The sequence below is a fragment of the Heliangelus exortis genome, chromosome 1 (genome assembly GCF_036169615.1).
Source record: "Heliangelus exortis chromosome 1, bHelExo1.hap1, whole genome shotgun sequence".
Classification (NCBI taxonomy): domain Eukaryota; kingdom Metazoa; phylum Chordata; class Aves; order Apodiformes; family Trochilidae; genus Heliangelus; species Heliangelus exortis.
The window spans coordinates 187,443,811-187,471,425 of NC_092422.1; the positions used below are offsets into that span (position 1 = coordinate 187,443,811).

The following is a 27,615-nucleotide window of genomic DNA, read 5'->3' on the forward strand; positions in this document are numbered from 1 at the left end:
ATTCTATCAAAGACTCATCCGTAAACTAATGGCTGTATGAATTTTATTCAAAGCATCAATCCAACTACTGGAATATCAACTGGTGCCTGCAGAACTCTCAAACAAAATTCAGTTTTTCAAGTTCATATTTATAGTAGGGGGGGTTGCGTTTTTTTGTGTTTGTGCTTTTTTCTTTGGTTGGTTGTTTTTTGTTTTCTTGTTTGTTGGGTTTTTTTCTAATTTCAGCTCTTCAGGCGTCCAATCACTGGCCAAAAAAACTAGAGGGTTTTTTTTGTTGGTTTTTTTTAAATCAGGAAAATTCCAAGTTTCAAGGTGTAGTGAAGAACCACAAGTCACCAGGTGTCGCAGATAATGAACTGGGAGCTTAGGCCCAGCTGTGCCCAATAATTAGGGCCTGCCCCAGCCGGAAATGGGCGGGGCTGAAGGGCAAAATAAAAGGCATGCTCCCAGAAGCAAAACAGAAAAAGAGATGAAGATGCCTGAGGAGAGGGACAGCTAGAGAGCTCTGGAGAAGAGCCATGGTCCCCGTGAGAGAAGGCTTGCCGCAACATCAAGGAATTCTTCATTTAAGTAAGAAAAGTCTATTTTTGCATAAACTAGAAAAGAAAAATTATTTTATTCCTTCAGTTACAATATAGAACCAAAAACTTGTCACGGTACAGATATTACGGATGACAGACTCCTGCAAACTTACTTCAGGAACAATGTTTAAAGTCACATTGTAGGACTAACTAAAGACAATTTTTTTTCTCACAGAAGGAGATTTCAGGTATATGACCTAGTGAGTAATCATCGGGTATCTCTCCTCTGTCCCTCATCTTGACAGCTTGTGCCATTGCAAAGCACATAATACTGCCAAAGGCATCCAGTTCACACTTTGTGACAGTGTACAGCAAACTGAAAAAGCAGACAAGCTATCCATCATCTGCTAAGAAGATTATAACCCCTAAGGGAAGGGAATGGAAAAGAGAAATGCTGTAGCTATGTAGTTTGTCATGATTAATTATTTATTAATATATTCTAATTTAATTTTGCTTAGTACAATCTAATCATATAAGCAGGGATCTTCCATGGCTGGAAAATTTTAAAATGAGAGTTACAACTTAATGTATTAAGACAAACATGAGCAGGAGATTGAGGGAAAAACCATATTAGCAGCAGAACAAGGACAGAGGATTGCAGAGCTCTGACATGCTCTTCAATTACCAACTGTCCTCCTAGTTTCCAAAACATAAAAAAAGATGCTCAATGTCTCTCTGACTTCACACTCCCTGTTATCTGCAATGGCATTAAGGAATAACATGAAAATGGAAGGAAATTTTATTGACTGTAAATGGAAGTACTAAAAGGAAGAGAGGTGCAAGAACTCGCTGCAGAAAGGGAAAGACATTTATAAAAATTAAATGAAAAAGGTGTGTTTTAGGTAAGTGTTGAGTCAGGCATTAGAAAAACATCTCTCTGGGGGATGATAACAAAGATATTTCAAGACAGTAAATAAAAAATATTTGTGAGGTAGGGAGAAATTATTCCATAAAATTAACTCAAAAATCACTACTGAGTATTCAGAAGGGAAAGAAAAACCTTAACCCTATATAATCAAGTGAAACAAAGCCACTTGCAGGGATAAACAAAGACCTTTCACAAATTACATTATGTGCCAATTTTCATTATCAGCCATCAATAAACACCTTAAAATTATTAAAAAGTCGTATCTATATGAAATCTTAGCTAAATAAATGTTAAATATTAAATGTCATTTGGATTAAGAAGTAAAGATAGATTCAGATTAAACCAAAACAAAACAATAAAACCCATCCCAAAATGGCTTTCAAATTTCACTGTTCCATATGGATCTACTGATCAAGAAAAATAGAAAATCAGCAGCTATCCATTTAGAGATATATATTCAAACTTGAAGCAGGCTGACAGAATGATAGAGTGGTTGGATCACTATATAAGGCCTTTAGTTCTTGCATAATACAAAGCAGCATTCTCAAACAATTTATTAGCTTATATATAGACAAGAAAACTTTATAACAAAATAAATAATATAGGCTAATTTTTAATATTTAATTTATATTCAGGAAGACAGGATATCTTTCTTCTGTATTTTAAACACTTTAGTCTTGCTCCAGCTTATTTTTTTAACTCAAAGCTATCAATCATCTACCTACTTTTGTGTCATTTCCACCTACATCAAGTGATGTTAGGGATTAAAACACAAGTAGCACCCACATCTCTAACATAAGCATTGCATTCTTAGCTAAAAATTATTCAATAAGTAAAAATTAAACTGTTATGTGTAAACAAACCATGTATTACTGATACTTTTCAAAAAAATTCTCTTTGTTTTTTTTTTTCAGGATTGAACTCTCAAAAGTAATCTACTTCAGTGAGCCTGGAAAGCCTTAACTGCTCAAAACAAAGATTAATTTTAGAAATTACAGATCTATAGTTTAGTTCTAGAATCCGTGGATTCAAATAGAATAGGAAATTTGAAAAATCATGTTAGCTTTTGCATGTAAAATAAATTTCAGTAATTTCAACTGAATTTTAAAAACCAAACCCAGGGGAAAAAAAAAGTTGATCTGCACTAATCTGTGTTCCAGTATCAACCTAGGAGTTACAGAGAAGGCAAAAAATGCAACATTTGAACAAATACAAAACATTTACTTTCCTCACAATAATTAGACTATATACATAATTCTGTAAACATACAGTGGTATACCTGTATATATACTAATATATACATATAACATCTATACTTCAAAGCAGTGAGCAATCAGTTGAATCTATGGTTAAGACAAAAAAGTACAGTTCTCACAGTGGAGTAGGAAGAAGCTGAGATGAACAGTCAATTTTCCTTCAGGCTGAATACTACTCCAGTTCTACCCTAGGCTTCCACTAACTATTCCAGCAATTTATATTTTGCTTATGATCTTACTTCATATGCCTAGAGCCAACAGTGCTTGTAGCCAGCAAGATGCTATTAGGTATAAAATAAAATAAAATACAACAAAAAATCAACAAGAAAATTTGTTTGTTTCCACCATGAAAATGTTAAAAAAAAAATAGCAGGGCTTACCCTTAATTTTTCAGAATTTCTAGGGTCTGAGATCAGGATATAATTCACTATTTCATTCAATGACTACATTCACTGATTTAATTTAATATTGCAAATAAAGCACTCTTCAGTGCAATATCCAAGTAAAAACTGAATCAGCAGAAGCATTAGCAACATGAGCATACAAATTTACTGATGAGAGCAGTCTCTCTGATAATAATGTACATTTGTATGCTAGGAAGAGAGGTATTTTCCTTCCAATGTAAGTAGCAAAACTGTATAACAATACTGTTAGTCATTTATATCAGCTTATGTTACACTGCCATAATGTTAATTATTATTTTTTAATTCTTCAGAGAATATCAGACAGAAAAGTAGAACATAGAAATACCTCAGGGACGACTCTTTGCTCTACCTTAGGCAACTACATAATGACAATGGTCATCTGCCTCGAGCACTGAAATTAAGCACTTAAGAAATATTTCTGTCTTTGAGAAGTTTAAATGCCAGAATGGATGCTAATGGCTTATTCATGAAAGATCATAAATCAAACAACTTATTTGAGTAAACAGCAAAGAATTTGTAGAGCTACTACAATTCTAATCTTAAGAGATAAAAGATGAGTTTAGCTCAGTGACAACCAGCCCTTCATTTAAAACTCAACAGCATTTACTGGGCTCTTTGTTCCTTTCCCATATCTTTATCTGCACATATTGATGATATTTGAAGTATTTGTCAGCAGTCAATACTAGTGTTAAGAAGTAAATCAGCCCTCAGAGTAATGAGCTTGAAACATCAGTAGTAAATAAGTTACTTATCAGAGTCATAAAGCAAAACTGATACACATCCCCTGCCTTTCAAAAAAAAAAAAAAAAAAAAAAAAAAAAAAAAAAAAAAAAAATCTGTATTATTACAGCTGTTGCTCAAAAAACCCCAAACCCCTCTCTACACACACAGAGTCATGCTGTATCTGTTAATAGGAAATTTCTAGAGTATTCTTTAAAAATGTCAGGGGGTGGGGAGGGAAAGCAAGGTACATTTTCCTTTTAGTCAATAACATCTTGCAACCTTAATAACATGGACTATCTTCATTTTCTTCAACTCTACTGAAACACGGGACCTAGAAAGTTTTCTTGTGTATTTCTTACTCTCTATTCAGTGCTCACAGTCTATTCCTTCACGACTGGAGCTCCAATTACTCATAAACAAAAGGATGGAAATAACTCTCCAGGGGAGATTTTAAACTATAAAGCTGTGCTTCCATACTTGAAGATATGCAAAGTCCATCTGGACATGGCCCTGAGCAACCTCCTCTGGTTGACTCTACTTTGAGAAGGTTGGTGGTCTAGACAGTCTCCACAGTTCCTTTCCAATGTCATCCACACTGCCATCTGCAATGTCACCACTGCACCTATATATAGAAAACCCCATCACTGGGAAGGCTCTGCCAGAAGAGGTAAAATGGAACTGTGTACTAAACATTTAGGTAGAAACAAGGAGAGCAAGCAATGAACATACACACATTTGATGGGAAGCTGTGTTGGTTTATTCCTGCCCATCAACTTGGAATTTAGTCTTGGAGAGCAAAGACATTTATGCCCCTCTCTGACTCTGTAGGTCTGTCATATCTGCCATTACTCAGGAGGAAAATAGGAAGAAAACAAGGTTAGATAGCTATGTATGTATCACTCCATGCATAAAAATGATAGGGGAGGAAATTATTGCAGAAAAAGTGCTGCAAATAGAAAATGGAATCTACCACTCAGACACAGAGAGCAGAACTTGAGCACAGTCCAGAATTTCTTGAACCTGACAGCTGGGACTGCAGTAACCACACAAAGAAGGAGGTACAAGCCACAGAAAAGAGATGATGTAGGGGCTATAAATTTGGATGTACCCTTATGAAGATGCAGAAAATATTCTTTAAAAGCTTGTACCAAAACACATCCTTCACTTCCCTGGCACCTTCCTGTGGTTTCCAATAATTCACAAAAGCTATAAAAGAATGGAAAAAGAAAAAAAAAAAAAAAAGTTTTGCCATTTGGTGACCAAATAACAGCATATCTCAATGAACAAATTAAAAAAAAATTAAAAGTGTAAGAATAAAAGAAGTACCATGCAATAACATTCTTTATATAAATTATCACATTCCCTGATCGTTCTGAAGAAATTATCTGTATTTTCCTATCGAATATATTCTCATATTAATCTTATTCTTGCAAGAACCCTCTATTTTTTGTCAGTTTGGGCTGCATTTGTTTTTTTATCAATTACATGCAAGCAGTGATCTTTCACTTGCCAGATTCTATTCCTCATTATTTTATATTCATCTTATTCAAGCAAAGAGCTCTCACTTCTCTTGACAGCTTCTATTGAATTTTTGTATTGATCTTTTCAAAGTAACAGCTTTCCACTTCCATATCATTTTCATATGTATCATGTTCGTTTTTGTATTGAAGTCATCTTTTTGACATTCCACTGCCTTTCTCCACATTACAGAATTTCTACCACTAAAAACATCTTAAAGACTTTATTTCAACATTATGATTAAGTGCTCATAAGGGCAATCCCAAAAGCTAATGACAACTTCAGTCAGTGTCTTTTACAGTTCTAAATTCACACCACATTTAGATCATGACCTTCTGTCCTTACAAGAAACATTGTCCACTCTTCAAATTATCCCACTGACTTTGAGAAGAGTAAAAATAATCTAAAATCTTAGAGTTGTGCAACCTTGTCATACAAACACTAAGCTGCACACCTGGCTTATGGTCCAGGTAGACCAATTGATTTTTTAAATTTATTTATTAAGCCTGTGTGTTTTCTTTAACAAAGAAAAACCTTCCATCATGGTTAGGAATTCTTTCTGCAAAAACAACTTAAGTACTTATGCTTCTTGCCCCCAATTTCATCTCCACACAGCTTCACTTCCATTGAGCTCAGTGAAACACCTTCCTCTTGTGGCCTGAAAATGCTAATTATTATTGTCTCACAGAACCAACCCTTAAAACTGTCCATTTACCCACACACTTCATTTCAAATCTAGGCAAAACAGACAAAAAATTGTCATGAGTAGAACATCAAAGAGCTTAAAACTTCATCTGTAAGCACCACAGAGGCTCTAAGAAATACGGGACACATGCCAACCTCTTCAGACTATGACTACTATGGAAAGAAAATAATTTTCAAGAGAAGAACACATTTCACAGACTGCCCTGCAGGGCAACCATTTCTTTCTGATGGTCAAACATGGTTTTCTTTAACTAGAAGTTTTTAATACAAAAATATTATTCCAGCATGAAATCTTAGCAATTATTGTAATCAATATTTCCCTTAACTAGTGTATTAAAACCAATAGAAAATTATTACTCACAATGAAACAATTGCAATAATGGCTTACTGGGCTATATTAGAAACAGATTTACCAGAGAAAATGGCACAGAAAGAGTTATCTTGGCCTTAGAGTCACAAAAAATATTTTTTTTTCATGTTAAAGCTACATCAGCTGTATGCCTAAATTTTAAAAAGTTTTCAATCAATCTAGACATCATGGCTGGTTGCATATTTATAGATGTGTTTCAAATATTATATTCCATACTTCACTGCTATGAAATGACATCCTGAAGTAAATGTCCTTCATTTTACAGCAAAGTTAACATTGCTGTCAATATTTTGAAAGAAATCCCAGTCCTCCAAAGCATCCCCCTCTTCGTAACTCTCATGCTATACATGGCACCCCAAATTGACATTATACACTAGTATAAGGGTTAGGTGCAGGTATGTAGGTTTTAAATCCTGTACCTGCACAGAAATAACAGAAGAAATTTTCCAAGGGAATATAAGACTCCCCTTCAATCACCACTCCTTCATAATAAAACCAGACATATATCAAAATTAGAAAAAAGTAATAATAAAAAAAAGGAATTGACAACAACATTTTCAAATGATGAAGGCTTGGCCTAATGGGATCTAAAGAAGATTATTTGTTTGTTTGTGTGTTTTAAAGGTGATAAATAGACTACTGTAAGAATATTCAGTTGTTTTTATACTAAATGAAGCAATGTTACCTTGTCTGAAGGTGCATTTCACTGATTTGTTGTATTAGTAAGCACTCCATATGGTTCAACTGATCCATCTTTAGCAGAACCCTAAAACATTCATTTTCATACTGAAGCCAGCACCAGAGGGCTATTTGGTCCCATTTTCCACTTACTCGCAGTGAACAAAGTATTGATTATAATGTATCTGTCACTACTGTTACATATGCTGTAAAGGACAAAAGGTAATCTCTGTTCTTTGATAAAGTTAAATTACTCTTGCTTTTAAGTCATTGAATTTCCAGTTACCATAAGTGGAATCTTCTTTCTTCATGAACAATCTGAGTACATCACAGTAGAGAAATAAAACAAGGCATCACCTCTTGAAACAGCATCGTAAATTCACAGGGGGCAGTGGAACAGAAATTATATTTCAACCACTGAACATTCAAAACCAAACGTTTTGCTGCTGAAATCTGATTTTGATAGAAGTTACATGTACAAGTTACACACAAGCTACATGTACATATATCTGCAGAAGGTAATTCTCCTGGCTCAGATAACCTGGTGGCTGGAATGTCAGTGAGAACAGGAATTAATACCAGGTAGGAAGCAGGGGAGGGGAAGAGGTGGGAAAGGTACTCGAAGGAAGAACAAGACTGGACACAGAACTGCAGGAATGGATGATACTTTAATTCCTCAGAGACTGCTTAAGACTATTTCAATATTTGAGAGCTATATAAACATGCTATATATATTTCATTGAAAGAATGTGAAGCAGAAGACCAGAAAATCACACCAGCACTACTAAAAGTCTTTAGCAAAGAGTATTAAGGAAAGTAGGCTTAATATAAGAAAATAGGTTCCAGAAATCAGACAGGTATTCTTCCTCCTAGGAACTAAAATATACAAAATTAGAGAACATCCTGATGACAGTGAGACAGAAGTTACTGATTGTTTTTCAAGATGGAAATAAAAAAAAAATTCTCTCGAACCTTCTTCCTTCAGATGCAACCACATCAGGTGAGTAAAGATATTCAAAGTGAAGGCTCAAGTGATCCTCAGAAAGAAAGCTTTTTCACAGAGAAAAGGCAATGGCTCAGAAACCAACATCATCACTGTGTAGTAATGTCTGACCACAACGTCTGGGTGAGTAAAGGTATCAAAAGTTTCCAAAGAACTAGTGAGGAAAGTAGGGTCAAATTTAGCATAATTTTTCAACTAAAAAAGGAACAGATGTGAGTCACTTGTATGATCTTCACACTTCACACAAAAACACTGAGAAGGAAATGAGATCAATGCAATAATGTTGAAAAGACACATCTCAGAGTACCCAGCAGAACAGTGTAGTCAACACATCAGTTGTGCCATATCCACAGAAATTTTGCTTTAGCTACAAGGAAAGAAAATATTAAAGTGTGTGTTGTAATTACAGTATTTTGGAAAAATCCTGGAATAAGTAGAGATCTCAGAGAGGATACAGAATTCAGGAGGGGATCAAACATAATTAAAATTATGCATGGAACAGAATAATGTAAAGCTATAATATAGTAGCATTGTAATTTTGGTGTCAAAAAAATCAAAATATTTATTTTTATCATATGACGTTTAATTTTTGAAATATGCTGGGCAAAAATATTATCAAATTATATAAAAGATGCCTCAAAAGGAGCAACTATTGTCTGTTGCAGGCACTTAATCTCACACTTTTACATGAAGAGTGAAAAAGAAAAAGGAAAAAGTGAAAATCTCACTATATCGACCATATGTCTATGGTAGACATAGATATTTAAATAGCTTCCCATGAGGGTCTTCTGTGATGTAGTTAGTGTTTTATGAACCATCTCAGAAACAATTATTTTAAGTTGACAGTGAATTATGTCACCTTCAGGAAGTTTCAAGCAGTTTTCTCATGTTTAAATTGAAGAAAAATGCATCTCATCCAAGTGGAATATACAAAATATTAAATACTTTATTGCTAAATAACTTTTCTTTTATTTATACTCTTTTATACAGCATGGCATTTGGTACAGTGATATTGTACCTGAGAAAAATTATATCCCAGAACAAGTACTTGATGTCTTTACAGTGGCTGCAGATATACAGACTCATCCAACTCATGTAAGACAACTCTCTCTGAAGAGAACCACAGTTGTCCATTAATGGTTATCAGTCTTTTGATTAATATAATCAAGAAAGGCTCAGAATCATGTATTGTGAAGCTTACTATCAAGCATGCCCTCTGTCAGTGCCATCTAAAACAGGTGGCTTTCTAGTTGGTTTGGTTTGGGTTTTTTTGTTGTTGTTATTTTGGTTGTGCTTTTTTGTTGTTGTTGAGGTGTTTTTTTTTGTTGTTTTTGTTGTTTTTTTAATTAAAAACAATAAATCAAAGGAAGGGATTTAAATTAAAAAAAAATGGATTTTACAAATATATAGTGACCCACTGCTTCCTAAAGCATAGAAAGCCAAAAGAACAAAGCCATTGATAGGTTAAGTAACCATATAGCTTTAGAGGATAACACAGTACTTCTGAAAAGTGCAATGGTAAATTGCCTCTTTGTGGATAAATTCATGGTTTAAGACAGTGCCTACTTAGCACATTGCCAAAGACAAGTTATCAGAAAGTAAGTTGGAATATAAACATAACTAAACATTATATAATATTTTTTGCCCTATGGTCAAAGCAATAGTGCTTAGTGCTGTCTGGCAAAGATGAATTACCCTATTTTTATATTTGAGACCATGCATTCAGAGTTGTATGACACAGATGCATTTAATATTCTGAACATTGCTTGCCTTCTTTCTAATGTTTTCATGGTGTTACCCCAACTTTGCAAGTAGAGATGCAGCCCTCTCAAAGGGGAGAACAAATGATGCAGTTGCGTGGCACAGGGAAGACAAGATTTGGGTATGACCTTTGTGTCAAAGGCTATTAAGTCAAAGTAAAAATAAAAGCTGGCAAATGCACTCAAGCTGAAATTTTCCTTCCTCCTACTTACCCTATTTCCAAAAGCAACTATTTAAATTTTTTTTTTCAGAAGCTAGCAGAAACTGCTACACTGAGTATAAATAAAAACTTCCTGTATACAAACCAAGGCAATGAGTAATCACTATCACTAAATACTGAAAGAAGAGGTTTGTGAATTTTCAGGGTGGATTTATAAAAATGGTACCATAGTACTACATTTAAGAAGAAACAAGAAGACAAACTGATCCAAGTGATCAAGAGACATGTACTGTATTCTTTTAGAATGAATAGTGGAAGAGGAAAAACATTAAGATAAAAGGAAAATAAGATATAAGTCAAAAGTATGATTACGAGAGTAAGGTATAAACTCTTAATATTTATATCTTTGATCTAAGGATGTGGAGAAGGAATGCAGTTCATATAATCTATTCAGATCTCAGCAAAACATTTAAAGTTATGTATGTAGAACAACCTCTAGTTAAAGGGACTGGTGGAGAAGATGGATACAATAAATGTAGACTGTTCCTTAAGTACTACCAAGGTAAACAAGGACTTAAGAAGACATTACATTGAAGCTTGTAAAAGCTGAGTTTTAAGCACCACTTCAGTATTTTTACTGGTTTATACCAATGACAAAAAATCAACTGAAAAGCAGAAAGAAACAGATAACATTAAGAACATAGCTGATGAAAACTGGGTTGTATATGACTGAAAATTGTCTTAGAAGATGCACCTTCCCTCAGTTAGAAAAATTCAAAAGCATAAAGGTCTAGATGCCTTTCAATATTAGTGCAATTGCACATGAGATGTCATCAGTGTCACTGATGTTCAAAGGTGATGCTTGGATCAGAAGCAGAGCTGGTGAGTATACCTACAGGGAATATACAGAAACATTCAAAAAGAGTGAGTAGTGAGTTTAAAGCAATTTCACTTTTTCAGTCTAGCAGGGTGCTTAAGAAGAAGGGTTAAGGGGTTACATATATACTGGGGTAAGCAAAGTTGCTAATTACACAGCATCAGCCTATATCCTGGACTTTTTTCCCATTGAAATATTTGTAGTCTAAGTTAAATGTACTGCACTTAGCTCTATATGTTAATTATAGTTTAACTAGACTATTTATTAAAGCTCTTCTGCAACAGATGCTGTCACATTGTGCAGTTTACCAGCTGTGTTGACACTACAGTTTCAACAGTCCAATATGCAAATCATTCCTACTTCCCTTCAAAGCCAGTGGCAGAGAGTATTTTTCAACACAAAACCCAATAAATCCTCTTGTGTTAGAAAACAAGCATAATATAAAATTCTAAAATTACTATTTTACGATGACACAGCCTAGGTATGACCCAAAGTAACTGTTTACAATTAAGATAACTTTCTATTCATCACAAAAATGTTATGAATACCTGCAACTGTAACAGCTGACACATACACTTTATTTGCAAGAAAAATTAATTATGTTTTAAACTCCAACATGAAAGAAGGAGTTCAGTATCCATAACACCAGCAATAGGCATTCATAAAGTCAGAAATGCAAAAGGTGTAGGAAACAGGAGGAACCTGACCTCATTAGCTGAGATCAGACATGAGACTACTGTAAGTAGCTGGATCTCATCCTGTCCAGGATCATTTCAGTAACCCAGCCTGATAAATTGGAAACTGAGGAACCAAACAGTTCAACCTGAACAAAGCAGCTGCAGTGAAAAAGTGGGTAACCAACCCAAATATCCTCAAACTCATTCTAGGATCCTAAATTTATGACAATGAAAAAATAAAGTTATTAGTACTGAGGTCACCCAAATTAAGGGGTTTGAGGTTAGGAAGTGGACCAGCCTGTTTTTTGGGGATTAATAAAACCTCAAGCTGTTTTTTGTATCTTTTTTCTCAATATTTTCTATTTTTAATTTGATTTTTGAAATAGTTGTAAAAATATGTAACACTTCACACTTCACATTTGTTTTAGGCCTCTTCTGGGTTGCAGCACAACTTTCTCTTCAGAGATATTGTATCCTCAACAGCTTTTGGGTTTTATTTGCTGTTGCTGGCCTTTGGCTAACCACTCTAGGCATCATCTCCAGAGGCCTGAAAATCAGGTCATTGCGACCACTTATCCTCTCAGGGACATTTATACTCTCATTTAATATCTAGCAATGGAACTACCATGCACATGGTTTTGATCAAAATGAAACCTTTTTCAGTCTGATGAAATAACATTGAAAACAATCTCTTCCTTCCTTTTGAGAAATGAAACATCCCTATTCCTAAGGAGCACTTCATGTAAACTGGCTATTTCAAAAACATGATACTAATGACCAGTAACTGATAATAGACTAAAAAAGAATTAACGTGCATCCTGTTATCACCAGACAGGAAGCACTTAGTCTATGGTGCTGGAAACCTGAATTTTCTCTACTACATAAAGACAGAAATTTTAAAATGTGTTTTTTCCACCCAAAATTTTGTAACTATTAATTTGGGGGATTTTTAGAAAGAAATATCAGCATAAACTTGAATATTCTCTTCACAATGAACAATAATGCTTACTTGATATGCAAGACTATGGGTAAAGGATTATCCTACTAGGGTAATATACAAAGTGATGGTTTTCTTAAACTGCTGCTGCATGGTGTCAGATTTAAAGCTGCCCAGGATCAGGGTGTAACTTTATTAAGAATATGAGTACTGCTGGAGGGATCTTCTAACTCTGTGCTGCCTTAGAAAGACTGGTCAAGTTTTGTTTCAATATTTAATGAGTTCTCTAATATTTCAAAAGAACTACTAGAAAAAGACCATTACAGAAGTACTCTTTTCTTTTGTGGATGACATGAAAGGGCTATGGATAGTCAAATTAACAGTTAATCAGGGCTTCTGAGAGAATTTGACTAATGCATTTATCATTAATTTTAACAAACATCTTCTGGCACATCAAGGAGGTTTTTTGCTTTTCTCTTTTAAAATAGGATTTTTGTTCTTTTTTTTCATTCATCAAAGCAAAAGGTTGTCAAGAACCCTTATATTGTGAAAACAGAAGCTAGTACTTGGTTCTTTTTTTATTGTGAGGAAACTTCCTATTTTTGCCTATTGATTTAATGTAGTTTGAATAATATTTTCTGGTAAATTAAAAAAACCCCAAACAATACAAAACAAAGAACAAAACCAAAAATACCTCTTTCTAGATAAAATTGGTGATTGCATTTAGAGGGACTCAGAAGACACAGCACAGATGTAGTGAATGAAGAAATGAAAATCAAGTTCTCTCCATCTTATCTCTTAATGGGTTTTATGAACTAGCTAAAACCAGATTTCAGCTACCTGAGGTAGCTATCTACAATCAAAAAAGTTTTTGGCAGGACACTTCTCAAAAAACAAAAAAAAAAAACCCAAAAAAACCAACACTAGGAGAGAAATATTTTAGAATCTGCCACACGATGAACACAAACAGATTTCTGGTAGTTCAGGTCTCATTACTAATTTACAAAGTGAAGACAAATCCATACTCTGAAGTGCATTTGAACAAAGCTAAGTGACTGGGAGCTCCTTATTTCAAAGGATACAATTTCCCCACATATTTTTGTGGGTGCACAAAATTTCTGCTTTCATTAGCCATTAACTCAGCTTTAAAAAGAGAAAAGGCATTCTCTGTTTTAAAATAAAAAACTGAGCCAGATATTAAAAGGGTCTTATATTTGGCATTCAAATGCTACACAAAAACATAAAATAATTAACATGTAAAAATGTATACAACTGTATTTTCTTTTAATATGAATAAATTTATGTAAATCAATTCTTCTAAAGAAGTACCAAAAAGTTTGACTTGTGCACTGTATAGAATTTAAATTCCATGATTATCATTAATTTATGTATTTCCACTAAAGCTCATATTTTGTCTCAGCAAAATGCATTACGAAAATGTATTCAATAAATGGCATCAGAGAATTATTACAATAAAATATTCTAAAAGTCAAATGTTTCTAAGCTGTGTAGACATGAAATAAAATTCCAAAATCCTGCATGAAAACTAAATGCCCCAGAAGGTTTTGCTTAGAAAAAATTATCTCCATAGAAGGTATATCGATATATGTATTAGAAAAAAAAAAAATTCTTATAAAATATTTTGCAACACAGAAAGTATCTCTGCCATTTTTACAAAAAGTGAACCTTTACACTTTCAGAGCTCTGTGTTGTTAGGCTAAAGGGACCTACCTGAAATTCAAGTAGGTAAAAAAGGGTGTTGCCATTTTTCCAAGATCATATAAATTAACAAGTTAATGGAATCTTGTTATATTCCACCTCAAGAAGCTTCACTGTTTCAAGAATTTTAAAAAATAAAATTTTCTTAATTTTCTAACTTTGAGCTGAACCTGCTAATAACTGGTAACAAATACACAGAGGCTAAGGTTTATATGATGGACACGATTCCTTTATTGTCTGTGGTTTGTTTTCTCTCTGCTTCTGCATAATCACAATTCCATTAACACATCTTTTGGCCTCTTGTTTGCCTCTTGGTGATGTAAAGTTCCAGTATTTTATGCTGAACACAATGTGCAAGGACTCTCTAAGATCTCAGAAGAAAACCATACATGAATGGAAGAAATTATTTACTGGATTACAAGCAAGCAATCCTTACTATACAATTATATTATGTGCAAAGACTATATACTATATTATTTTTGTTATATTCCTAAGATTTTCAGGTCATTTACTATATATTTCTTTATATTTATGTATTGTGTATTTTCCTACACTTCAATATAATTCTTTCAAACAATCCAAGATGCTACCAGTCTCTGTGGAACAGTTCTACAAGCTTAATAGTGCTCTCCCCCTTTCTCAGCTTACAGAGAATAGGGTCATTCATAGGGAAAGAACAGTGGGAAATAACTTAAAAAAGTATTTTAGAAATTAAGAACAGTAACTTCTCCATATCTGAAATGTAGCTACAGAGTTTTGTTTTAATTACAACAAAACTCATAGTAAAGCAAGCATAATAATAGTAGATGGGATGAGGTGTACTGGAAATCATAAGGAAACAGATCTGGCTTTTTTACATTTCCAGAATGTAGACATTCTCTACATTTCACAGAAAGGCAGAAAAATAAACGGGAAAAAAAAAACCAAACCAAAATCAAAAAACCCCACCAAAAAACAAAAAAAACAACCAACCAACCAAAAAAAACCACCACAAAAGCCGAACCAAACCAAAAAACTAAAAAAAAAAACCAAAACAAAGAAACAAGCAAACAAATGAAATGAGCACGAAATAATGATGTTATCTTTCCTCTTGGATGTGCTCCATACTTTAGATAACAAGCCTGTTGCTGGAGTTCAAAAGCTTTCAGGTACGAGAGTCTGCAGCAGCATGTAGCTTGTTCTGAACACACCAGGATGCTTCAAAGAGGGGGAAGTGCTCACTTATATATAGGTAATTTGTAGTCACAGCTGTTAGTAAATCGATGTCTCATCTATAAAATGCTGCAAAAATAAATGTTTCCATTTCACCTGGCACTTAAGCTATTTTGTATTAGATCATCATGGTCTCAGACAGGCATCTACAGCAAACATTGTCTAAAAGATTTAACAGTTTTCTAGGCTAAGCCTTAAAAACCAAACCAAACAAAACCCAAACCAAAACAAAGCAAAAACAAACCAACAAAGAACAAACAAAAAGAATCAACAAAACACTGCAAACAGATTTTTTTGCACGTGATGAAGACTTTTACCTCAGTCAGCCTTGTAATCCATGGAAAACTGCATATCATATTTGTTTGAGATCATCTGGAAACCTGAAACTCTTAACCAGGTGCTTCATTCCTCTATTACGAATATTTAATATAAAAAGCAGATACTACCTAATTGTCAGGTAATGGTTTGATTTCATGGTAGACTTTCACAAGGTGAAACAACACAACAACCATTATTATTTTCAAGGTAACAAGAGATGGGCAGTAACTCCTACATCATGCAGCTCATTGCAGGTAGATGTAACCAAGATCCATATTTCTCAAGGACTATTAGGAAGGGATATGTTCAATATAACCTTTCAGACACCACTCCAATAAACTATGAAAAACTTGTCCACTTCTAAGCACAACCATTATTTTCTTCTATTTTTTCCCTTTTCAAAATCAGAACACAGAGAATAAGTGAAAGCAAATACATAAAGGAGTAAAGAATCGGAGTCAGTCTTTTAATTGTTGTAAAATACAGTTATTCTGTACTAGATAAACAATTAGTTAGACAGAAAATACTGCTCTTTTTTCCAACTGAGTTCGAATTCCAGAATAATTTAATTAATAATTTTCCATTGACCCATCGCTGAGATAATGACTCCCAAGACTCCTGGAAAGGCAGACTTCAGGCTTCCATAATGGATCTACAAGGTAGGAAGACTTATATGACTCAACTCCAGGCTTCACAGTAAAGCAATTTTGAAGATTCCAAGTTAGAAGTAAGCTGTCACAAGTTTCTGAACTCCCTGACCTTAAGTTCATGTCAAATATCATTATGGAACTCCTTTTATAATCAAGTACTACTAATATAAAATTGGTTCAATGAAGATTGTAAAAAAAAATGGACTCACAGAAGAAATAGTCACTCGTGACAAGAACTATCTCTAAGAAACACTTTACCTAGACATTAACAGTACTTAATGCAAACTTGCATACCTTCTACTTTGCCCTGAAGAATGCAGAGGAATTTTAGTAAACAAAATAGAATTTATTGAGAGCACATTTTGTACACTGTTTTTTCTATATAACAAGGTTCCCTTGAACTTTCTTATATCCAGACTGAACTATCCCATTTCTCTGTCTCTCCCTGTCTGAAATACACTCAAGAACCTTTAATAATCCTCATGGCCCTGCTCTGGACTCAGTCCAGTAAGTCCGTAACTTTCTTGTTGTAGGGAGCTAGGAACTGGACACAGTAGTCAAGGTTTCACCAATGCTGAGGACATTCAGGTCATTCTAAACTGCTTACTAGCCAGCTGCCCTCCAGCACAAAGGGTTATTCCTCCCTTTTTCAACTTCATGAGGTTCCTGTCAGGCCATTTCTCCAGCCTGCTGAGGTCCCTTTTAATGGTGGCACGACTGTCTGGCACATCAGCTTCTCCTCTCAGTAAACTCATGACTGTGGGCAAAAGCAATCCATTCACAATGTCATTAATTCAGTTGAGTCCTTTTCAGTAAAGTAACTGCCAGCTCCCACTTGGTATTTTTTGATATTTTTTCCTGGGCCACTCTTCCCTGATTAACCAGGGAAGTCCAGTACATTGTGACATTTGGATGCAGGAGAATATTCCTACTGATCTGCATGGACCTCATACATTGTTGTAATATTCTTCACACAAAGGCTTTTTTAATATTTTGAAGAGATAAAGAAGATGTGGGGGAAAAAGGAAAATCAAATTCTGAGACCCACACAGTCACTTGCAGCATTTGCCTTTTCTATATTCTTGATATTTCTATATTCTTAGTCTTCTTATACAACTCACAGCTACAGCTTTTGCAGAAAAATATGTCTGAAGTGAAACTTATCCCACTTCTGACAAAATGTTCCATATTAATTTCAAATAACTATTGTACATAGAATCAAAACTCTTTTTGTCATAGTATGGGCTACAAACTGCAGTCTTCCTACCAGACAAAAAGAGCCTGGACAGCATCCAAAATCCTATTACTCTCAGAGCACAGAAAAACAATATGCAGACTTGTTTCTACTTATATCCTACATGTAGTTTTATGCATTAATTATTGCATAACATAATTTAAGATCCTAAAGATAGTTACTTTTTAAATAGATTTTTCCTTTTTTTACTCTTTCTTGAAATAGCACCCACAAGATGATTGAGTGCTGCAGTCTGACTTGGCAGATTCTCACACTTGGCAATCAGCACCAATAGTGAGACACAGATGGAGAGTGGGTATGAGGAAAAAGTGCATTATGATTGATGAAATAATAAATTACCACAAATAGGCATTTTATGCACAGCTTTGTCAAATACCACATCTTTAGGTTCATAAGAACAAGAATTTGTTGGAAGATAATATCTTAAGAAAAAAATTACAAGAGATTCTGGCAAAAGCAAGAGCTCCAAGTCATCAAATTTGACAACGTTGTATAAAAAAAATGTTATGTTTACCATATCTTTATCCACTGGTAAACAAACTTGCTCAAGTATGTGGGCTAAAGCTATTTCATAATCAAACATTATACAATTTCTTCTGTGTGTGAAAAAATATATTTATTATTTTGGAAAAAAAATAGGATTATATTCAGGTCAACATTTATCAACATTTGTTGACCTAACAATAACCATTGTATCTGTCAATCCTGTATGTCAAAGCATGGTTTTCACATTGCATTAGGATTTTCAAAGTGGAAATATTTTCCTGGCTAGGTAATGTAAATTTCTCATGCTGGTGTGAACTACAGGAAATGAAATTTAAAGTTAATAAAGAAATAATTTAACAGTGACACTATCTCTCAGCTGATCCCTTCTAAATATAGAGCAGGCATCCTTCAATGAAATCTCATTTATTCTCTGTCGATGCTATTACATTCAAGCTGGAACTAATGGAATTTTCAGGACACAATTCCTTCCCATTTTTAAGTTGTTAACAGGAAAGCATTTGTTTTCCCTATTATTTTATTATCACAAAGCATTCAACAATTTACTGCAATATTTGAACACTATTTTATGCTCCTTAATTTTTTTCTGCTATATTTTAAATGGCAAGTGTGACTACAGTTCTCAGATATAAAATATTCATTGAAAAAGTAGATAATATGTTAATATGAAAATATTACGATTTTTCTATTATTTAGATGTTTCACGTGAAATCCTAGAGCAAATAAGATCAGTACACTGACTTCAAAAAGATAAAAGGAGTTTGAGCTATTTCATACTCTCACTGTACCTGCATCTTTAGATTTCCTTGCAAAATCAGATTTAATTTTATCTCAAAGTTGAGACCATGTTAAGATAAACTACCCTCTTGGCTTGCAGTTACTGATGAGGAAAACACTGTCAAAATTAAAATTTAGATCGAGCCACAAATACTGCATAAAAAGGTAAATAAGCACTTTCTATCAGTACAGATACAATTATCCCATTGCAAGTTATGCAAAAATTTGGTAGATGTAGTGTGATATAGTGACAACATAAGATTTGCAGGTGAGAACATTGCAGGAATATAGCTGCTTCTTTCTACTTTCTTTGTAATTGTGAATGTAATATTCTAAAATGTATAGGTGATACATTTTAATTAAATGTCTTATTTAAATACTGAAATAAATTGCAATTAGATATTTAGATAATAATCAAATTTGGTATAGAAATCTAGTGGTAACTTTACAACTACCAGTCACAGATAACATAGTCTTCTAACTTTTTGATACTGTTATTTCACAACTCAGTCATCACACAGTGATGTGAGAGTGTCACAGGCAGTACCACAGACAGTATTTGTCTGCACAACTATGAGATGTGAAAAAAACTTAAATGCAAAGAAATTCTGTCAAGCATCATTAGTATCAAGACTATCAATGCAAAAATATACTGTTTACATATGGACTAGTGACTGGCTCTTTTTCTGAGAAAAAAAATACAAATCAGTCCTCTTAGAGACTGCATTTCAGTTTTACTATATGGGAAATATCAGTCACAGGGACCACTGCATTTTATCTCTTGGGTCTGATTCATCATGAAGTCATTTTACACCACACGTGACTTATTCAGACATGGTATTTTGAATCACCTTCATCTAATGAAGCAGAAGGTAAAAACCGAGACCCTGCAAATAACAGAAAATAAAACTCAGACACAAATGTAGGCATATTCTTATTAGAAGCCTTGGCAAACTAGCAAAAAAACCCTGTTTATTCCTGAGATTTGTATCTCAAAGCAAAATAACTGCCCAAACAACCAAATACCATTTCATCACTAGAAAAAAACTGACTAGGAAATACTAAATCAGCACCATCCAACACCCTTCCCCTCTCTCATCAGCTCAACAGTCCCTATGCTACTTTCTTCTTCACTTTTTTCCTACTGTTCCAAGAAAGGATTTGAAATGTGAACATGGTTCCTATAATCCTGTTTGGTCACTTCTAACAAGGAATATGTTCTTCCATAAGGAACCACAGGCACATATATAATTTGCAAACATTTGTTACTAGCATGGTGTTGCTACAAAAATCTGCTTCCATTCTCTTGGGAATGTGCAAATCAGAAGATACCAAGTGACACTCCAGTCTCATTGGACCTTCACGTAGTGCAAATTCAGGCACCTCTGAAAACAAATTCACCTGGTGAAGTATCAGCATGTGAATTGCAAGGCTCTAAAGATAAAACTGTCCTTCTGGAATTCCCAGTCTTTATTTCTTCTTTTTTTTTTTTTTTTTTTTTTTGCCAAGTTTTATGTTGACTCTTTTTTTTTTTTTTTTTTTTTAATTATTATTGTATTGAACTGTTTTGTCAGCCTGTTTTGGAAGAATTTCTAATTTAATGTTTCATTATCTTCTTTAATTCAGCTCTGAATGGTCTGTTACTTGCTGTACCCATCATGCTGAGAAACCCAAGTGTGCTGTTGATTTTCAGCAACAAACTGAGAAGGCCAAGGTCTAGATTAACTTTTCCCCCCCCCTTTCCCCTCTTATTCTGTGGTCAGCAGCTATTAATTCTATTTCCACATCATAAAGTAAGGTGCTGACCTGAATGTGCCTGAGTGCTTTCAAATGCTATTGGAAATAAATGGATACCAAGGACACAGCACTTCATGAGAACAGGCCAAAAGGCTAAAAAAAATCTAAATAACTTACCAAGAAATACTCCTACAGAATGAACAGGTAGACAGAGAATTGCTTTAAAGACTGGTGTTTCTAACTGTATAAACCAAAATCCTGTAAATAAACAACTTGTAAGCTGAAAGTAAGCTGAATCGCAACGAGATTCGTGACCTTGTTTATTAGAAGTAACCGCCATTATCATGTTGATTAAGAGAAAAGCCCTGGTCTCATCTTAAAACAGATGCTTAGGTTAATTGTTTTTTTATGGGTTGAAAATCTGTGCATTTACTTGAAGAAGATGTACAGGGGCTGGCTCCAAAAGAAAGGTCAGGTAATGGTCTCAATGAAATGCCCTGTCTGAGCTTAGAAGTCCAGCTAGGAAACTATTACCTCAAACACAAGTACACTTTAACACATACATAACTTAATCAGTTTCATTGAGCTAGCACATAATTGAGAATAAATCAATGGAAACTATGATTCTGTGAAATATAGTGGAAAATTCTCAGGTTTTTTTTCCTAGTACACTTTTTCTTTGAAAATTATCTTAAGGGACAAAACTAATTAATATTTGTGTATAAAAGGAAAGAAAGGATTATTGTTTTTCAATTATAGAAATTTATTTTCAACTGATGTAAAATCAGCAATTATTAAAGAAATCCAAATGAGAAGCCAAGAAAGGGGAGGACACTCAGGGAGAAAAGACACAATGAAGATGACAGGATGTCAAGGCTACAAGATGTCCATTACATTAAGAAGTATGAGGAAAGCTACTCTTTATGAAATGTTACCCCATGGGAATGTGAAAAATTACTAGAGATAGACTTACAGAATATAGTGAAATCCTAAAGGCAATAAAGCAAGACAGAGAATAGACAACTGAAGATACGTAAATGTTTGTGAGAAGTGAGATGTCTAAAAATGGGGTGAAAAAGAAGAGGGGCATATTGACTCCTGGAGGAGCAAGTGAGCTCAGGAATCTCGAAACCTCACTATGGAATGAGAAAATTATTCCTAAACTACATGTAAGAGGAAAAGAATGGAGGAAATGCAGACACAAGAAGAAAGAAGCAAAAGGCAGCAAAGAGACCAGAACTCATGAAAAAATTAGAAAAAGCAGATGGAAAAAGGTGAAGAAGAGACAAAATAATCTTCAGAAGAAACAGAAAACACAGGAAGAACTTCAGAATATAATATTATAATAGAGTATTATAACACTTTTGTTGTGCATCCATATCAGACAGATTGCTCTAAATCTATATTGATAGTTCCTTACTACAGCAAGTACATTCAAAATAGCATGTACCTAACAAATTTAGTCATTCAGGAAGAATAAATTAACACTGGTTATCAGGACCTTTTTTATCATAACCTAATATCTTAAATTTTGATAATTTAAGACATAAGTTGGGGAAACATGATGTCAGGAAAATATGCTAGACCATCCATACATTAAAAGTCATGTAATCCCAGTACCAAAATACAGGTACCTCCTTATGATGGAAGGTAATGTTCATGTTGCTTGGCCTTCTGAATTCTGACAGAAACAAGCTTTATCATCAATAGCTATTTCTTTTTGCTGCTTATCTGAAAATATTTTCATTCAGGGAGCTTTAGTAAGTTACTTGGACAGGGAAAAAAGAAAGGAAATCATAATTGTCAGAACATAAAAAGCAATACTGACCCTAGACTTCTTTGCTTAATCTTCTGCATTGGTATTTTCCTTTCAGGTTTAATATTGAACCAACAAGGCAGTACTTAAGGACATAGCTGCAACTAACATTTGCTTTATACTTACCTCAAACCATAGTGTTTGGTATTAAAAACACTCATGCTGAAAAATCACTTAAAGGTTCACTAACTCAGTCGTGTTTTTTCAAATAACTGATGGAATAAAATAATTGAAAATATTAAATAATTAGAACAAACAGTACTGTCATATGCTATCTGCGTGAGTTGTACTAATGATAGGAATCAATTTAGGTTTCCAAATTTAAAGGTGTGAACACACACATGGACTTGAAACAATCATTTTTCAATCTCAGATGCAGTAAAGCTGCACTATTCATTTATCCTTTAGAAGAAATAATGGGAAAAGTAGTTCTGAATAGCCAGTTTTTCAGCTATAAGCAAAATACACCAAATTCATTAATCTTAATATATTTCAAACCAAGCAATTTAAAGAATAAAACTGTCTTGCCTGACTGCTATTACTATTTAAACTAAATACAAAACAGCTCAAAAAACTTTCATCAATCTGTTAGTTATTTAAGGGATGCTGATCAGAGAATCTTAGAATCACAATCATAGAATGGTTTGGGTTGGAAGGAACATTAAAGATTATCTAGTTCTAAGCCCCCTCCTAGTTCTAATCTACCTCCCAGTAGACCAGGTTGCTCAAAGCTCCAATGTCCCCTGATGTAGCACCCCAAAATATTTACATTTTACTAGATCAATACCTTGATTCCAGAATAAAACATATTTATTATTCACACATTAGACCTTCTGTGTATAAATTAGAATGCACTTTCTCCTATTTTTTTTTTTTTCAGTCATTTTGTGGTTTTTGTGGACTGGGATTATTCTTGCTCCTGTAGTTTCCCAGCATTTCTAGGTTGCTTCCCAAAGAATATTTCTTATTTTCAAGCTCATAGTCTGAGATAACCAAGTTTTGCAGAAATTTTTCAACAGTACAAAAATACCATTCAAAGAGATAATGTTCTTTTCTCTTTCATCTCAAGACGAAAGTCATTGCAGCATTAAACCAGAAGTTTTTATTATTCCTAAAAGTTTTGATTGTCCTCCAGTACTAGGAACTGTTATGTCAAAATACTTTATCAACACCATGCGCTACTACAAAGGTCAAATTGATGTCCACTACCAAACTCACTATGAAGAACTAATCTGGATCTAGAACTATGAAGAACTATTCTAGATCTTAGAAGATTTTAAAGACTTCCATCCCAACAAAATGAGATACAAACAAATAGTACGTATATTTTATTACTATTAATCTGTAAGAACCACCAATTAATTTAAAATATTAATTACTATTTTAATGTGTTCTGAGCAGGACAAGCCTTTTTTTCTTTCCTTTCTGGTAGCTGTCCAAACATATTCAATGTGATGTCATGTTCAAGATGCAGTACTGTCAACCTGACACTTACATCAACTCCTCACTGCTAATCAAGTCATGACACATGGAAACAATTTCTGGTTGAAGGAAAGCAGGAATAACTACATACAAAAAAATCCCAGTTCTTGTTTGTGTTTTGCCTAACAGCTTTCTGAAAACTATAACACCAGTACAGACTTAAATCTAGAGCAACCACTGTAGCAGATGGTACACAATGCAACTCAGGCAGTAAAGGTGATATGGAGTGGTTGGCATTCACTAGGCAGATTAACCTCACTTGCCTTATGCTGAGGATTTCTTCTTTTTCCTTGCCTGCATTTCACATATTCTGCTTAGGGTCAAGCAGGGTACAGTTTTAAAGGAGGCTTAGAAATAAAATTTCTGTTAGTAGTAGAAGGTGGGTAACTTATGCACCACCAGTACACGTGGTAGAAAGATGACCTGAAGGTTGTGTTTTCAGCAGCAGACTGTCTATTTCAAAACCTAAATGGAACTCTTGAAAAATACTGAATTAAAAGCCTGATTTGGGTCTATTCTATTGCAATTGCCTCTCCTACAGTGGGAATGTAATCCTCAGAAACAGGCAAATAAATTAACTCCTTAGACTTTTCCCTGGCTCTGCTAAGGTTTTGGCACCACATACAGAGGAGACAAAACAAAAATAATTTTTCCTCAGTCAAAAAAACCAAAAGGTTATAATTTGGATGTAAAAAATGTCTATTTTGTAATGATTTCAACGTATTTCTATGGTGAAAGAAAAGAGACTACTTCAAAAATAGTGCACCACTGTATTTCAACATAAGCAAATCATTGTATATCCAGCAAGCTAAAGAATGCTTTATAGCACATAAGTTTGTCAGGTTTAAATAGCTGACATGCCTTTATAGAGTTATTGATTGGAGAAATAAATTTCCCAGTTTCAGAAGGCTAAATGGAGGATGGATCCACATATTCAGAATTTCACATAGCAGAAATTCCACACTTGATTTCTGTTTTAAATATAATAACTAATAAATGCTGTTTGGAAAAGAGAAGAATTAGCAAATATGAGAGAATTCTATGAGTAACATGTTTCTTCACACACAAAAACAGATAAGATGACAAAGCATGATCAACAGATCCAAGTGAACATTCAGATTTAGGAACCCATGTGGTTCTAACTGTAATTGTCCCTCTCCCCTGGACACAACAACCTGATACTTTCGGAGACAACAGAAGTTAAGGTCAATCATGAAGAACAGTATAAAAGTCAAATACCTAGTGATTGAAACTTATTCTGTGAGATCCAACAATTCTCTTGGGACCCATAAAAACCTTTATGATAAGGGGTGAAAAAATGAAATCTGCTTTTCAGGGTGTAATTCAGTCCAAAAAAAATTGGCTTCAAAGAAATAAAAGTTGCAAACTGCATCTCATTCACTGTTTTTCAGAAGGATTTGCTGTAATATCTGTTTTGTAAATGTTTACCAGCAGACTGTCATGTAGACAAGGAATTGCAAGTTTATTGCAAGCTATTCTCAGGTGCAGAACTGTTCCCTACTTTAGCGGTCACTGAAGCCTCCATTAAGAAATGACAGTTTAGCTCATGTGAGTGGGAAAAAAAATTACATATTCAAGATATGTTATCACTCTTTTTTAGTGTTTTAAAAACTGCTTGTGGATAATATTGCTTCTAGAAGAAAATGAAACTCTAGCTTTGGAAACTTATTGGTGAACAACATTCCAACTGCTCACTGTGTTTCAGATGACACATGAATTTGTTACTCTAAAATAAAGCTAGTTTGGGGTTTTTTTCTGCTTTTACTGATGTGAAATCTGTGTTTCTTAGGTATTCTCAGACTGATATCTTTGAAAACACAATACTTAACCAAAAATTACACAACTGCCCAACAAGTAGATTTTACTGACATAAAATTAGTCTTCCATGTAATTTTCTAGGCTTCGACACCGACAAATCAAGAATTTCTCATGAACCATATTTGTTGCATGTCTCAAAAAAATGTACATTTCTGTCTGTTATTATTGTTTTATTAAGTGGTGAAGTTGTACCTTTCCTATGGGAGCTATAGATTCTTCATTTTGAGGCTAATGGAGCTGCACAGTCACATTACCTAGCAAGTTTTTTTAAGGGACATAAGCCTGAAATGTTAAATTCACCACAACAAAAAACATTTTTACATATTATGATGGTGACAATCTTATATCATAGTTTACATGGCGTTTTAATGATAATCGCATATTAATGATCAGAGGTAAGTTTTTAAAGCATTTTTACAGTGATGTATCAATATTCTTCAAAAACAGCAAAGAAAATGGCCTGCCTCTTCCCTACAATTAAGGTGAACTTTATACTTTACTAAAGCCAGAATCTCAGAATGATCATCTAGTTCTGTCAGTAAAGAATACCATGTAAGAATATGAGTTAGCATGAACATTCCCCCATCATACTCACATTTCCAATTTCATCCTTGTCTTTTATATAAGTTGCAAGCAACTGTGGCCATGAATTTTAAAGAGTTCAGGTCAAATTAGGGCATATTTCTTCTAACTGAGATTTTTGAAAGAGGAGAAGGACTGCATACTTGAAATTAGGGCCCTAAATAAAAAAACTAAAACCCTAAAAATATATATACTATTTCATTTATTCTTCCTGTTTTAAAAATATGCAGCCATATTGAATGCTGAAATTTCTTTTATTGTATAGGATAACTTTATTGGATGAATAAGATAACTTAAAAACTCGATTTTGAAATACAGCTGTATAAGTTGTTTTTTTCTTTGTTTGGTTTGGTTTGGTTTGTTTGTTTTGGGGTTTTTTAGTTCAGGAAGAATTCATTTAATTTTTTTCCTAATGTCTGTTACTGAAATTCTGGAAATGCAATACAAGTAATCTAAGTACTACCATCTCGCACAGCATGTTATTTACCTCTAAATTATACTGAGTATAGTGTTTGGATACTCAAAAAATGTCTCCAGCACTCATCTTTTCAGGGCGCCAAAATCATGTAAAGAACAGCTGTTTGTACTAAATAGGAACACAACATAGAGAAAGAATGGATAAGAAAATTAGAATATGTGTTATGTTCCATCTCCAGTTTCATTTCTGACCTAATGGATCACTTTAACTATGGCTTCTACTAATTCATGAAATGAATCATAAGCCCAATAGATCACATATTGAGTGCAAAAAATAATGTCAGTAAATCGGTCATTAAAAGTTGTGATGAAAATTGTGTTTGGAGGCTATTTGTTTTTGAGTATGGGATGCAAATAAAATGCTTAATATTAAAATAAAATAACTTTGTTAACATACTACTTACAGCCTTCATAAATATCTGTTGGTATGTGGACTGCTGCATGTTGGTAAGATGTTTGCCGTCGGAAAACAGGATCTTCTTCAAATACTGGTCTGATTCTCTGGCTGCCAGATTCAGTGTCATTCTTTTCAGGCTTTTTAAATAAAAAAAGACATGTAAAGGGCAAAATATTACAAAGTATGCTAAGAAATTTTCCATTCAGCTTTGCCTGTTTTTATGTAACAGACTCATAGCCTTTCTTTCAAATCTAACATTTTGCATTTGTGTATAAATACACTTATTTACTCCAGGTATAGATTATTTTGAA

The 27,615-nt window shown here is 33.9% G+C and overlaps 1 protein-coding gene and 1 long non-coding RNA gene across 5 annotated transcripts in view; one reads left to right on the forward strand and one right to left on the reverse strand.

Moving 5' to 3' along the window:
* The window catches only part of CACNA2D1 (calcium voltage-gated channel auxiliary subunit alpha2delta 1), a 361,517-nt gene that overhangs the window by 115,129 nt on the left and 218,773 nt on the right, over positions 1-27,615 (reverse strand). For all 4 annotated transcript variants that reach the window (XM_071734046.1, XM_071734050.1, XM_071734049.1 and 1 more), the window contains exon 6: positions 27,312-27,441. In XM_071734046.1, the coding sequence (XP_071590147.1) occupies positions 27,312-27,441 (130 nt within the window). The remainder of the gene's footprint in view (positions 1-27,311; positions 27,442-27,615) is intronic.
* LOC139791612 (uncharacterized) overlaps positions 1-27,615 on the forward strand; it is a 67,219-nt gene that overhangs the window by 35,696 nt on the left and 3,908 nt on the right. The window lies entirely within an intron of this gene.